We start from the raw sequence: 12,648 nt of genomic DNA, 5'->3' as shown, positions 1-12,648 counted from the left end.
ATTGGAGACTCGCTTAACTACAGCGGAAACAGAGAGAATCAACATCAAGTTGCAGCTTGACCGAGCCGAAGCCCGGAGCAAGCAGTTCGTCAGTCCCTCTGAAGGTGAAGCCGCTTCTGCGTTGCTCAAGGAACTAGATGAACGCAATGCTGCCTATGCTCAACTTGAAAAGGAAAAAGATGAGCTTACGCAACAGCTTTGTGATATTCAGTCGTCCATCCATTCGTCCAGTCGTCCCCAGTCTTCTGCTGATGGCCAGTGGACACCTCGTGCTTCGGAAGAAGAATTCAACTTGGCATCCGAGGACACATACAATGACATGGCTGACCAAATGACGGTTTCTAATGATACCTCCATGGTAGCTCTTCAGAAATTGCATTCAGAGCTGAAAATATCACACGATCAAGTTGTTGAAGATCTCACTCAAAAGACAGAGCTTTATGCTAAAGCTCTTGAAGAGATTTCAGCTTTGAAAGCTTCGCATTCTCTTGTTGCACCTGTTGCGGTGACTGAAATGATGAACGATGATGATTCAAAAGACTTTGTCGCTCCTGAGCTGGAGCATGATGAAATCGTTGAAGACCATGATGATGACTCTCAAAAGAGCTTTGCATTGCCACTTGGTACCGAGTCTCTATCTGAAGATGTATCTGAACAACTCAAAGATACCATTCCTCAATCTGAGCAGGCTCCTACTCAATCCCGTGACATCCTTGTCGAAACGTCAAACGTACAATCTGCCCACTTCATTGAACTGCAACAGGAACGTGATCAACTCAAGCAGCAGGTTGATGAGCTTGAAAACAAAGTCCAACAGCTCAACAATGATATCGCTCACATCTGCGAAAAGGAAGCAACTCTCATGGCCATGCACAATACTGACATTGATGATTTGCGTCAAACCTTGACCGAAACTCAACAAGAACTCACTGCGGCACTGGAGAAATTGTCTACCCTTGATATTTCAAGTCAAGAGTATGAACGTGAAAAGGAAGAACTTCTCAAGCATGTAGACAGTCTCAAGTCCAAAGAGCAAGAGGTCAAGGTTTTACAGAAGAATGCAGATATGCAAGAATCAATCATTTCTGAACTTCAGGAAAATGTCCGTGGTCATTTGGAGGAAATTGCACTAGCTACTACCAGCCTTGAAGGCTACAAGGTATTGCAAGATCAACATAATGCGCTGAAAGCAGAGTATGACCAAGCAGTCAGTAAGATGGGTGCGTTGGAGATGAAGCATCAGCTTCAGGTCGCCGATAGTCAGAAGCTGCAAGACGCTCGTGATGATGCGCATACATCCCTTGACATTTTGAAACAAGAATTGAACAAGCTTCACGAATCTCATGCTGCCAAAACCTCTGATCTCGAACTTTCTCAGGCTACCGTTGAACAGCTCAAGCTTCAAATGTCTGAATACGAGCAAGGTACACAAATTGCACTTGCTGCTCGACTAGAAGAGTTGGAAAAAGTCAAACTTGATCTTCAAAACATCAAGTTAGTGGAGGAAAAGCAAGATGCTGTGATTCAAGGACTTGAATTCCAAGTCGAGGAGATGACAGATAGAGCCGATGAAATGCGAAGATCATTGGTTGAGCGCGAACAGAAGATTGAATCGTTGGAATCTAAGCTTGCTGTCAAGGTTCGCGAAGTGGAAGCCACTCGAATGGAAGTCGAGACTGTTCGTAGGGATATCAAAGAGATTCATAACGAGCGACGTCAGCTGTATCTTGTGATTGCTCAAATGGAGGGTAGTTTACGACGACAAGACGACAAGACTGACAAAACCCGCGAAAATTTGGAAGATCTTAAGCGGCAGTACGAACTGCAAGCTGATGACCTTGAGACTAAGCGTCAATCACTCGAGTCTCTTGAGAGCGAAAAACAAGAATTAGCCAAGTCTTTGCGAAGCATCATTGATCGTGCCTCCGCCAATAATGAAGTAGCTGCCTCACTTGAGCGACAACTTGAATCTGTCAACAACGAACTGGCAGAGAAGAACAGTTTGATCGAGATGTATGAAATTGAGATCCAAGCCTACAAAGATGAGCAAAATACCCTCAGAGATCAAGTTGATACACTGAGCAAACATACAATATCAGCTAAGGAGAGCGCAAAGAAGATGGAAGAGCTCGAAAGTATCCTGGAAGCCGTTCGAGAATCATTTATCAAAATTCAAGCCGAACACAAGGACGCTATTTCTGACTTGGAAGACAAGAGTGCTCACATTGAGCGTGTTGAAGGTGTTAACAATGTCCTAAAGCGCACAATTGAAGGACTGGAATTGCAAGTTTCCTTAGGCGCTGGAGAGGAAGCGGATTCCGCCATTCAAGAGAAGATCAAGATTCTGAATGATTCACATCGCCAGTCCGAGAAGGAAATGGAAGACCGCATCCTTCGTGCTGTCAGCGACTTGGATGAGCGTAAGAAATTGTTGAAAGAGCAAGAAATCATCATCAATGAACACGTTCAGTCCATTGAGGCTTTGAAGCAGCAACTAGAAACTACCAAGCTATCCGAAGCGAAGTTGGGTAAAGAGCTGGCGACTCTTCAAGCAAGGTCTAAGGAACAAATTGTAGAAGAACTCAATATCTCATCTCGACGTCGTTCCAACTCTGACAGTAACATCGATGAGCATGGAGCAAGAAAACTTGCAAGGGATAATAGCAAGCTCATCAAGCGTATCAAGGAACTAGAACTTGAAATTGATTTGGAACGTGAAAAGTCTATTTTGGAATCCAAGACTTTACAATCTCAAATTATCCGCCTCACATCTGCCAACGATAAGCTTGAAATCGAAATGGAGCAATTGATACCACAAGCACCCATGAGTTTTGTCAATAAGCGAAGCTCAATCGCCTCCAACTCATCAATTGCTACGCTATCGATGATGCAAACTTTAGCTGGGGGAGTCAAGGGTTCGTCACGCAGCGAACTGGGCCAACAACACAAGCTAAGCAGTGTACCTGAATCTCTGAGTGCCAGAGCCGTCGAGTTAATGGATGACATGGATGAAACTAATAAGCGAAGCTCCATTGTATCAACGGTATCGTCTAGCAGAGGCAGCATCCTGTCCAGTGTATCAACCTTACCACCACGCTCAGCACCTCCCTCAAGCGCTTTGCCACCTATACCAGCAAGTCTTCCTGCCCCTCCAGGTGGACCCCCTAATGCACCATTACCAGCTCGACCAATGTCACCACCCGTGTCATTGAAGCGAAATGGCTCTGAGAATTCATCTATCACTGGTTCCATCACCAGTACTGTGATACAATCGTCTATCAGTACGGCAGACCAATTTGAAAAAACCGTGCGGGCACTACAAAGGAAGTTGAATGTTTCTGAAAATGATGTCAAAGCTCATCAAGATGTTATCAATAAGCTTGAAGTTCAGCTTACTCGTGCTGAGGCCGTGGCAAGAGATAGCAAAAAGCAACTGGACTCCCTCGCTCGTGAAAAAACAACCGTGTCTTCTGAATTGACCACCCTTCGAGCTGAAGTGACCACCCTTCGCACACAAATGCAATCTGTTGAGCAGGTCAAGACTGAGGAGCGTACCAACCTCCAAAAGCAGTTGGAAGCAGAAAGAAAATACAAAGAAAGAGCTGAACGAGCTCGTGTCATTTTGGAAAACAGAATGGAAGAGCTCATGAACAAGAAGAACAAGTTTATGTGCTTCTAATACCCTCACCTTTCTATTTAAATTATCTACGCTTAATTCCCTCCCCACCTAGCTACCTATATCCCGCCTTAACTGCAACTGTTTATCACCTTGTAATTTTGTATCTTGTGCATCCTCCAAGTTTCCTTTCCTTTCCTCTCGTTTTCTTTCTTTGTATGGTCCTTGTATTGTAGATTCTGTTAAATCAGGTTACTTAGGTATGAATAAATAAATCAAAAGTAAAAAAATAAGAACAAGTCTTTTGGATACTTTATTCGCAAGATTTTTCATATTAGTAATGAAGAGAAACCCGATGAAGCTTTGCGCGGTCTGTAAAAAAAAAAAAAAAAATAGCTAGCAGAATTACCCCAGACAGGCTTGATTGTTCCTTACAGCAGCAGCTGAAATAAAACTATTGCGCTCTCACGCATTTCGGGCCACATTTCTTTTCAGCCATGACTACCACTGAAGACAATAACCAAGAAGCTTACCAGTCTGACCAATTCTCACTTTTTCCTCCCGAAGAACTCAAAAAGTTTCACGAATTTCATTCCTATGATTGGGATAATGACGCTGAATTCCAAAAAGGCTTGAAAGCCATTTACTCCACAATACCCACTGACGAGAAAGAGCTACTAAAAGCCAAGCAGTTTTATTTTTCCAGGTAAGAAGAGTCATGGTGGAATTTGAGTCATACTGCTCCATTTGCGAGAGCTTCTAAATATCCGGACCTCATTTAGAATAAAGTATCCAATCGATCTCGACAACTACCTGCAGTTCGAAAAAATCCTAAATAGCTCTAAACCCGAATTTAAAGAGGACGATTCAGTATACGCTCGGTTCGATGAATACTCATTTTCGACGGATGAGAAGTTTCTTAGCGGTTTGCCTAATATCATTACTGGACTCGCCAAGAATAAGCCAGGGGCTATCGTGGATAAAGCATTTTATGATCGAGAAATGCTCAAGGCAAGAGCGTTCTATTATTCACGGTAAGCAAGCTGACATAGAGCGTGTAAAGCACCATGATATCAGAGTTGACCTGTGTTGCCCATGCAATTCCAAAAGGTTCGTCGAAAACCTCGATCTTGCCGAGTACTTGTCATGGAAAGAGGCGAAGAAAGTAGCACCTGCCTGCCCATATGCTCATTTATGGCAGAACAAAGGCATACGAGGTAATGGAGGTCGTTGCTATCTACTTTGACTAACTGTAAATCTGTCTAACGTGCATATTGTCCTGAAATTTTTTAGAGGAGGAGGAGCATTCAGATAGCAACGAATTCATTAATGTTGAGCACCCCCAAACCTCACTTGGTGCACTCACGCTGTCTATCGCATCACCACAGACGAACAATTTGATGACATCGGAGAGATTGAGATTATTGAAAGACGAAGTCGATCAAGCTATGAGCGACCCTAAACACTCAGCACTGATTATTACTACCCGCTGTTCTCAAATCGCAGTGCCTGAACAAGATCCAGATGCTCCTATCACTAACTTTGATCATAAAACCATCAGTGCTGGACTAGCTCTCAAGGAGACACTGCTTGAATGTGACGATGATATAGAAGCTGTACAAAACTCATTGCAAAGTCTCCAAAATGACTACTATTCACTTGTTAAACTTCTCGAACGGAAGGATGAGAGCTCGAAACCAGTGTTCAACATCATCGATGGCGAGATACCCCGTTCCGCCTCGCTTTTCTATCTCTCGCCTAACCAAACCCGCATCATTACTGAGCACGCTTTCACCCACTTTGGGATAAACAGCTATTCAAATGCTCCCATCCCCCCACTGGGGTTACTGAAATGTATCCTTGACCAGGACAAGTCAGCTCGTGTACCACCTAAAGGAACCGCGCTGTATATATCTCTGGCGCCGCCTAACTTACTGCTACTCCGAGGGCCTGAGCTACTTAGACTAGGAATGGCAGACTATTTCATTCCAGACGCCAAGTACGTGGATACGTTGAAGGAAATGAAGAACAATGCACCATGTCCTGCTCCACACACTGAGGAAGCTATTAAAGTTGTGCTCGAGATGCACAAAGCTTATGCTGGACCTGACAAGATTGGAGTTTGGCAAAAGGAGATTGAACAAGTATTTGGCGATTTTCCCAGCGTGTCTCAAATTTTGGAGCGGCTCAGGGACATCAAGAAACCGTGGAGTGATGGCATACTCCAACATCTCGAGAAACAATCTCCAAGTTTGCTAGAAGTGGTTGTACGGGCCGTGAATCAAGTAATGAAAGAAGCCATGCCTCTCGAAGCGTGTCTAGATCTAGAGCAACAGCTGAATGTTGAATGGAGGAGGACTGAGGACTTCAAATTAGTCGTTGAGGACCAAATTGGAGAAATGTCAGGCCATATTTCTAGCTGGCTGGATTTGGATTCGGACGTCGTCAACCGTATGTTCTTGGAACCTACCACGCTGGTTTCGACAGCAGAAGATAAGATTAAGGAATACCGATTGGTTATGCCATCTACGGAGTCGAACGAAGAAAGGGAGAGCGTGGAAACCGCGACAACTAAAACAAGTGAAGACGACGACGAGATATTTGTGTGTCCGGTGACCGGCATGCGGGGCAAAATGCCAACTGGCCATGCACCTGTGGCCCTCCAACCCACCGTGTAGAACGAGTATATTCAAGGGTCTTACCTGACGCAAATCTCCCCCATTTTTTCTAACCTGACGATTTCGCGCTTCAATGCTGGTTCTGTCCCAGTGACAGATCGAAGATCACAGTCTGTGCTCCCACGTCAAGTTCACTACCATTTACCTTTCACAGATTGCCATAATTAATAAATCTAGGTTTTTCTATGTTTTATTCTTTTTTAATTTCTTTTTTTTAAAAATTTCTTTCTCATTCCGCCATACATGTTAAGAACTATAAGACTATCCTGTCATATCGTTTTTCTGTTACGTGTTCGGAATTTCCTAAAGGGTTAATTTGCAGACCAACCAAGACGAACTGCAGGCCGAGACGAGGGGCGATGGCAGGTAACTCGCTTTAAAAAGATAATAATAAAATTTTCAATATGGAGGTTCCTTTTCAAACGGAGTGATAATTTCGCCATTGGGGAATGACATTGTGATACAATACATACCTACCACCTCACCTCGCTCGGAAGGGGGATACCAAGAGCCCACATGCCGATGCGAAATTGTCCCTCGCCTTTTCGTTGGGGTTAAACAGAGCCGATTCGCGCGGCAAATGTGCTTTGGTCCGTAGGGAAAGGTACCATAGATAGGCCATCCAGAGCTTTTGCCCTTTCGAGGTAAGACCCATCTCAGGCCATCCCTTCTTCGTGGATACAAGGATCTCGTTTACAACTTGCAGTTTGCACAGCCGAGGGAAAGAAGTGTTCGCTATTTTGCATCACATAAAGATTACGCCGATGATGTGATGCGTTTCATAAAGTGGGCACCAGACCTATCTACACATGCGAGGGATGGGCCCCCGCATGAGGAAAGCCTTGCCTAAAGGTTTGGTACTACCGGATGAGATCAGATTACCAGAGGAAGAAGAGAGAGAGGGGCCATAAATGAGGGAAATGTGTGAGAGGAATAGTAAAAGGAATGTTAGCAGAAGGTATTTTTTATACCTTGCACCTTTTTATATTTGAATAAATTTCTTTTCTGAAAAGCGCCTCATCATGTGACTCCTTTTCATAACACCACCATCACTTCCACCACGCAACTGAACAACATCTCCTGAGTTTATTTTTTAATTTTACAACGAGTTCTGGAGGGGATTGATGACATTAGACCATCAATACACTTCGAAACAAATAGGACGAGAAAAAACCATCCGCTTCATTAGACAAATAGACTCCATTTACTATCGCTAAATTCATTTTTATGGAAAGAAAGGTATGGGGTTTGGTTCAAACTAGGCACGTCTCATTTGGAACGGCGAAGGTTTGCACTTGCAATCTCGGAATGCTATTTCCGAGGAGGAGATTGTATTGACAGCATATGCCATGAAAATGGAGCAATAAACCATATACAACTTCCGGGAGTGTAAGCAATCCAATGTATGGAAATGAGCAATGATTAGGAAGGGTGCAATCAACGATATGGAACGTTGATGACTCTCAATGCAAAGGAAAAGCAAAGCGAATGTTCGTAAGCTGGGTTGGTAGAAGGTCATTGATTAGACTGTGGTACCGTCTTTCGTTCTTTCCTTTGTACGCCCTTATGACCCATCATAACCTAGGCTCCGCGTACACTATTGTCCAACCAAGCGGGTATATACCATGACATAACGGCTAAAGATATTTGGCAGAGTGACCAACGGAGTCTTGGCTCTCCACTTTAGTTAGTCATTTCAGAATTCGTGAATGGTGAACACTGATCACCGCGCCTTGTTGTTTGCGACAAGTCCAGTCTTTCGTGCATCATGCCTTAAATACACCACATGGCGCGTAAGTGCATAGTGGGCCAACACATGTGGTTGGCTGCACCATGTTTTTTCAACCAATTGTACGGTATGCATACCAGCTATCCAAAAATGATTTCCAGCTGTCTCACCAAACTACGATGCTTTCCCTTGCATGGGCCCTTTGCTGAAACTTTAGGTCTCCGAATGTAAGAGCGCTACTTATGTTACCAAACAGCGGGAACAAAACAACATCTTTTAGCTGGGCATTTTCCATTGCGTCATAAAATACGTTATCCTACCTATATCCATGGGCTGCTTATACTATTTTTTTACTGATTAAATGTTTTGTTTGGAATAGGAAATGCGGATCTTGATTTTTATCTGCGTTAGAATCCCCAATGGCATGTCAGCTATCACCGCGATCTTCATTTAGAATTGAGGGGTTTTATTATTAATGTATTAAATCCAGCAGTGGTGTTCTAGCATCGATAAGCTTCCGCTGAGGTCAGCCGGACCTCCGTTACCATAATTTAGCAAGCGTTCGTTCCTCTAGTCAGTTACACCGAACTGCATAAATTTTTTTCTCAACCCACCATCTTGCCCCAACACAACTTGGGAACCACTCTGAGGAGATAGATCTATCGTCGAAAAATGCGATATCATGCTAGCTATACACCTACATCCTCTCCATTGATTCCGACGTGCTTACTACCATTTGTGTGTGATACAAATGCCAGGATATGGCATTAATTGATGAAACCACACCTTTGTATCTTCAAATCTAATTTTTTTTCCTTCATCAAAACAGTAACACAACCAACACAATAACACGTTTTCTTCTAATGGCGCATAAGTACAAATGTCGGATATTTGCTCAAATACTGTTTGTTTTTTGCCATTGTTGATATGCTGTTATAGCAACGCTAAAATTAAAAAAATTGCCTGGAACTGTTTCATCACGGCAGTGAACAAACCAAGCGAGATGGATGTCAATGTTATATGTGCTTGAAAAGTATGAAAAAGGTTCAAAATAGCGGAATAGAACATTCGGAAGGAGATAGTTTGGACGCCTTCAGTCTACTCCAATGTTACCCCAAAATATTGACCTTTAGCAAATGTGTCATTGACGGTGTCTGTCAGGACACGCTTATTCTGCACATTTTTATTCGAAATTCATGTACTGCTTGACATGTAGATATATGAAAGTTCTGAAGATCATGTATCATCATACTTGCTCATATGGAGTGCTAGGCTACGACTAAAATCAGTGGGCCAAGTCCATGCTTGCCAACGAATTCACGTGATATTGAGTTTTGTCATTCAAATTTGACAGGTGACTGTAGGCATTTCCATTCAACACTTTTTGCCTTCTCCCCGATTATCAATCATTTAGATCAAAAATGGCTGGTGATGGATTCATGACACCAAAGGCTATTGCCAATCGAATCAAAGCAAAAGGCTTACTGAAGCTCAGATTCTATTGCCAAATATGTGAGAAAGCCTGTAGAGACGAAAACGGCTTTAAATGCCACTGCGCCTCCGAAGCGCATCAACGACAAATGCTTCTTGTGGCAGAGAACCCTGATAAATATGTCACCAGCTACACTCGTGAATTCCAACAAGAGTTTGTCAAACTGCTCTCTAGACGACATGGTACAAAGAGAGTACTAGCCAATCAAGTATACCAGGAATATATTGCCGACCGAAATCACTTGCACATGAACGCAACCCGATGGAATACCCTTACGGATTTTATCAAGTTCCTTGGCAAAGAGGGAATCGTTCATGTTGAGGAGACAGAGAAAGGGTGGTTCATCACATGGATTGATAACAGTCCTAAAGCGCTGGCACGACAGGTGAGTTCACTGGGATATTGTACTTATCATTATGTTGATAGGTATACATTTTCCATTTGGATGAACGATTAACTAACCAGGCATATGTTGTTTTCCTTCATTTTTAAAGGCTGCAATTCAGAAGAAGGAACGACAGGAAGTAGATGACGAAGAGCGAACACAACGATTGCTTAAAGAACAGATTGATAAAGCACAACAAGACGCAGACCGCCAGCCAAAGGAAGATGAGCAAGTAAAAGAGCTTGTCAGAGATAATGAGCAGCAGCCAATTAAGCTCAATTTGTTTGCCAAGTCAGCATCAACTTCCACCGCAGCATCAAATAACACATCTGCCAGTAACGGCACAACCAAAACAAAGATGACCATGATGGGTGGACTTAAAAAAGGTGGTGGATTGGCAGCATTAGCAAAAAAATCTTCTAACAGCAAGCCATCGGATAGCAAGGACAAACCAACGTCAGCAACCGCACCGGAGAAGCGAAAATTGACCGCCATGGAGGAGATCATTGCTGCAGAACAGGAACAAAAACGTCGCAAGGAGATGAAATCAAACGGAGTAAGCTACAACAGCTACGATCGTGGTCTTAATGGCTCTAGAGAAGGCTCACGGCGACGCAGATCACGATCGCCGTCACCAAGTCGAGGACAAGGTCGGAATCAATACGACGACCGTCGAGTCCGAGCCTAAATCATAACAGTCACGTAGTCAATTTTCCAACCCTCACACTTGCACAATAAAAAAAAAAATATAAGTCTCGAAGCAATTTCCGTTCACATTTGCTCATTCATTTTTGACCATGTCGGCTCACATAACTGAAAAGCTTGGCCTCCTTGTTGGAGGTGCTGCTTTGGGAGCCGTGTCGTTTGCTGCATACCAGAAAATGCAAGCAAAGCCTGCAGCTGTCACCCCCGCTGTTATATCCGCCCCTGTGCCTAGACCGCCAGTAACAGGTTCGGCCGTACCTAATTCCTCGCTCGACAAGTTGGAGAATGCTAAGCGCATAATGCCATTTGGTTCTCCAGGTGAGTAATATATATATATATATAACCGGAAAGTCCACTTCCTCGCAACATGATGCTTTTTATTGACACCTTCAGCTTAGGTCCTATCAACGACCTGGTGTACCGAAACGCCTATGTTACGTCCTACAACCGTAGAGACCGCAATCCAAACTGGGTAGCCGAGCATATGACTGCTGAATCTCTCTCTCGAGGTAAAGGTGTAGATCGATCCAACTCGACGTTCAAGGAAGACGATACGATTCCAGCTCAATTCCGTGCTAGACTCAATGACTACTTCAAGTCTGGTTTTGATCGTGGCCATATGGTTGCAGCAGCTGATGTCAAGAACTCACAATTATCGATGGATGAAACCTTCTATCTTACCAACATTGCTCCCCAGGTTGGCGAAGGGTTTAACCGTGACTGTAAGTTCGCCACATGTTTGTTAAAGTGCAATCCATGGGGAAAATCTCAAACTGTATACTAATTTGTGTCTGATTGGTATTACTCCCATCTCAGACTGGGCCCATCTTGAAAACTTTTGCAGAACTCTCACAAAGAGCTTTCAAGACGTCTACGTCTACACTGGCCCTCTTTATCTCCCTCATCGGGAAGCCGATGGGAAATTCTACGTGAAATACCAAGTCATTGGAAACCCTCCCAACGTTGCTGTGCCTACTCACTTTTTCAAGGTCATTTTGACCCATAAGAATGGCAACTACAGTGCGGCAGCCTTTGTGTTGCCCAATGCCCGTATACCTGATAGCACACCACTCGAAGCGTTCCGTGTGCCTATTGATGCTGTTGAACGAGGTGCTGGTCTTACCTTCTTCAATGGCATGGGTGAAGGCAAGAATGGTTTGAGGGACCTGTGCAAAGACACTCAATGTAAGATTGTTTTGAGCAAGTATCACGAGGCCCAGAAGAAAGCTTTACCTGCGCCATAACCAGCTGACATGAGCGCCATAAAGAAAAGCAAAAGGTTATATTAGATTGCCCATCATTTGTTGTATCTCACAGCTACCTAATTCCACCAATAGATTTCCATAACGGAACACGCAAAAATAAAAAGTAATAAGTAACCATATAAAAAGGCATGTAAATGAAAACGTTGAGCGGCCAGTGGAGGTCAAGGACTGGTTCATCGGTAGTTTTGATCATTTATTTAAGCAACTTGCTCCTCTTTTGTACTAGCTGATAAGGGTCAGTTATCAGTGGAGTAAAGCTCGGTACCAAAGAAGTGATACTTCCCCAACACCATAAATAGAAAGTCTGCCCAGAGCGTCACTCCCTTCCTTAATCACCATTTTAAAAGCCACAAACAATTCCAGTAGCCGCACTTGCTCACATTCTCCAATATGTGTGTGGGGTTGTTGTGTTGATATTTATGAAGCGATGCTCACTAATTGTGAATCGTTTAACATAATATAAAATAATGTTTTCTGTTTTCATTTTGTTGTGCAAGAGGATGTGTTGCTCTCATGAATATCCCAATGTGAAGTGGCGCAAATATCTAACCGAACTTCATCATTTTCGCTCCAATTACGGATGAACGTAATACCTGTACTTCCCAATGCTTATTAATAGTAGTCCATATGCACTACAGACATGCTGAGTGAATGCGTTAGTTGATTGACAGTTGAACCAGTACCAACTGAAATCAATTGGCCCGCTGTCATACTGCATATGACTTGAATGTTCTGAGTATGGAAAAGTCTTCCAATCCCTTCTTCGTCCTTGGCAAAC

General features: G+C 43.4%; 4 protein-coding genes across 4 annotated transcripts; 3 read left to right on the top strand and 1 right to left on the bottom strand.

Moving 5' to 3' along the window:
* The first annotated feature begins 4,039 nt into the window (after positions 1-4,039).
* On the top strand, positions 4,040-6,535 carry K450DRAFT_239391 (uncharacterized protein). Its single transcript, XM_051588758.1, has 4 exons — positions 4,040-4,322; positions 4,399-4,650; positions 4,727-4,833; positions 4,910-6,535. Exons 1-4 carry the CDS (start codon positions 4,114-4,116, stop codon positions 6,292-6,294), a joined length of 1,953 nt encoding a protein of 650 aa, XP_051445104.1. The 5' UTR covers positions 4,040-4,113; the 3' UTR covers positions 6,295-6,535.
* An 827-nt stretch (positions 6,536-7,362) lies between these two features.
* On the bottom strand, positions 7,363-7,946 carry K450DRAFT_239386 (uncharacterized protein). Its single transcript, XM_051588757.1, has one exon. The coding sequence runs from the start codon at positions 7,811-7,813 to the stop codon at positions 7,553-7,555; it is 261 nt and encodes an 86-aa protein (XP_051445103.1). The 5' UTR covers positions 7,814-7,946; the 3' UTR covers positions 7,363-7,552.
* A 1,468-nt stretch (positions 7,947-9,414) lies between these two features.
* On the top strand, positions 9,415-10,637 carry K450DRAFT_239382 (uncharacterized protein). Its single transcript, XM_051588756.1, has 2 exons — positions 9,415-9,900; positions 10,010-10,637. Exons 1-2 carry the CDS (start codon positions 9,445-9,447, stop codon positions 10,586-10,588), a joined length of 1,035 nt encoding a protein of 344 aa, XP_051445102.1. The 5' UTR covers positions 9,415-9,444; the 3' UTR covers positions 10,589-10,637.
* K450DRAFT_239379 (uncharacterized protein) lies at positions 10,553-11,867 on the top strand. The gene is made up of 3 exons (XM_051588755.1): positions 10,553-10,923; positions 11,004-11,327; positions 11,422-11,867. The coding sequence occupies exons 1-3, from the start codon at positions 10,698-10,700 to the stop codon at positions 11,847-11,849; spliced, it is 978 nt and encodes a 325-aa protein (XP_051445101.1). The 5' UTR covers positions 10,553-10,697; the 3' UTR covers positions 11,850-11,867.
* Positions 11,868-12,648: the final 781 nt, after the last annotated feature.

This window comes from Umbelopsis ramanniana (genome assembly GCF_025399195.1).
Source record: "Umbelopsis ramanniana AG unplaced genomic scaffold K450scaffold_24, whole genome shotgun sequence".
In the NCBI taxonomy this organism is placed as follows: domain Eukaryota; kingdom Fungi; phylum Mucoromycota; class Umbelopsidomycetes; order Umbelopsidales; family Umbelopsidaceae; genus Umbelopsis; species Umbelopsis ramanniana.
The sequence above is the reverse complement of the archived record's forward strand: the minus strand, read 5'-3'. Positions and strand labels throughout refer to the sequence as shown.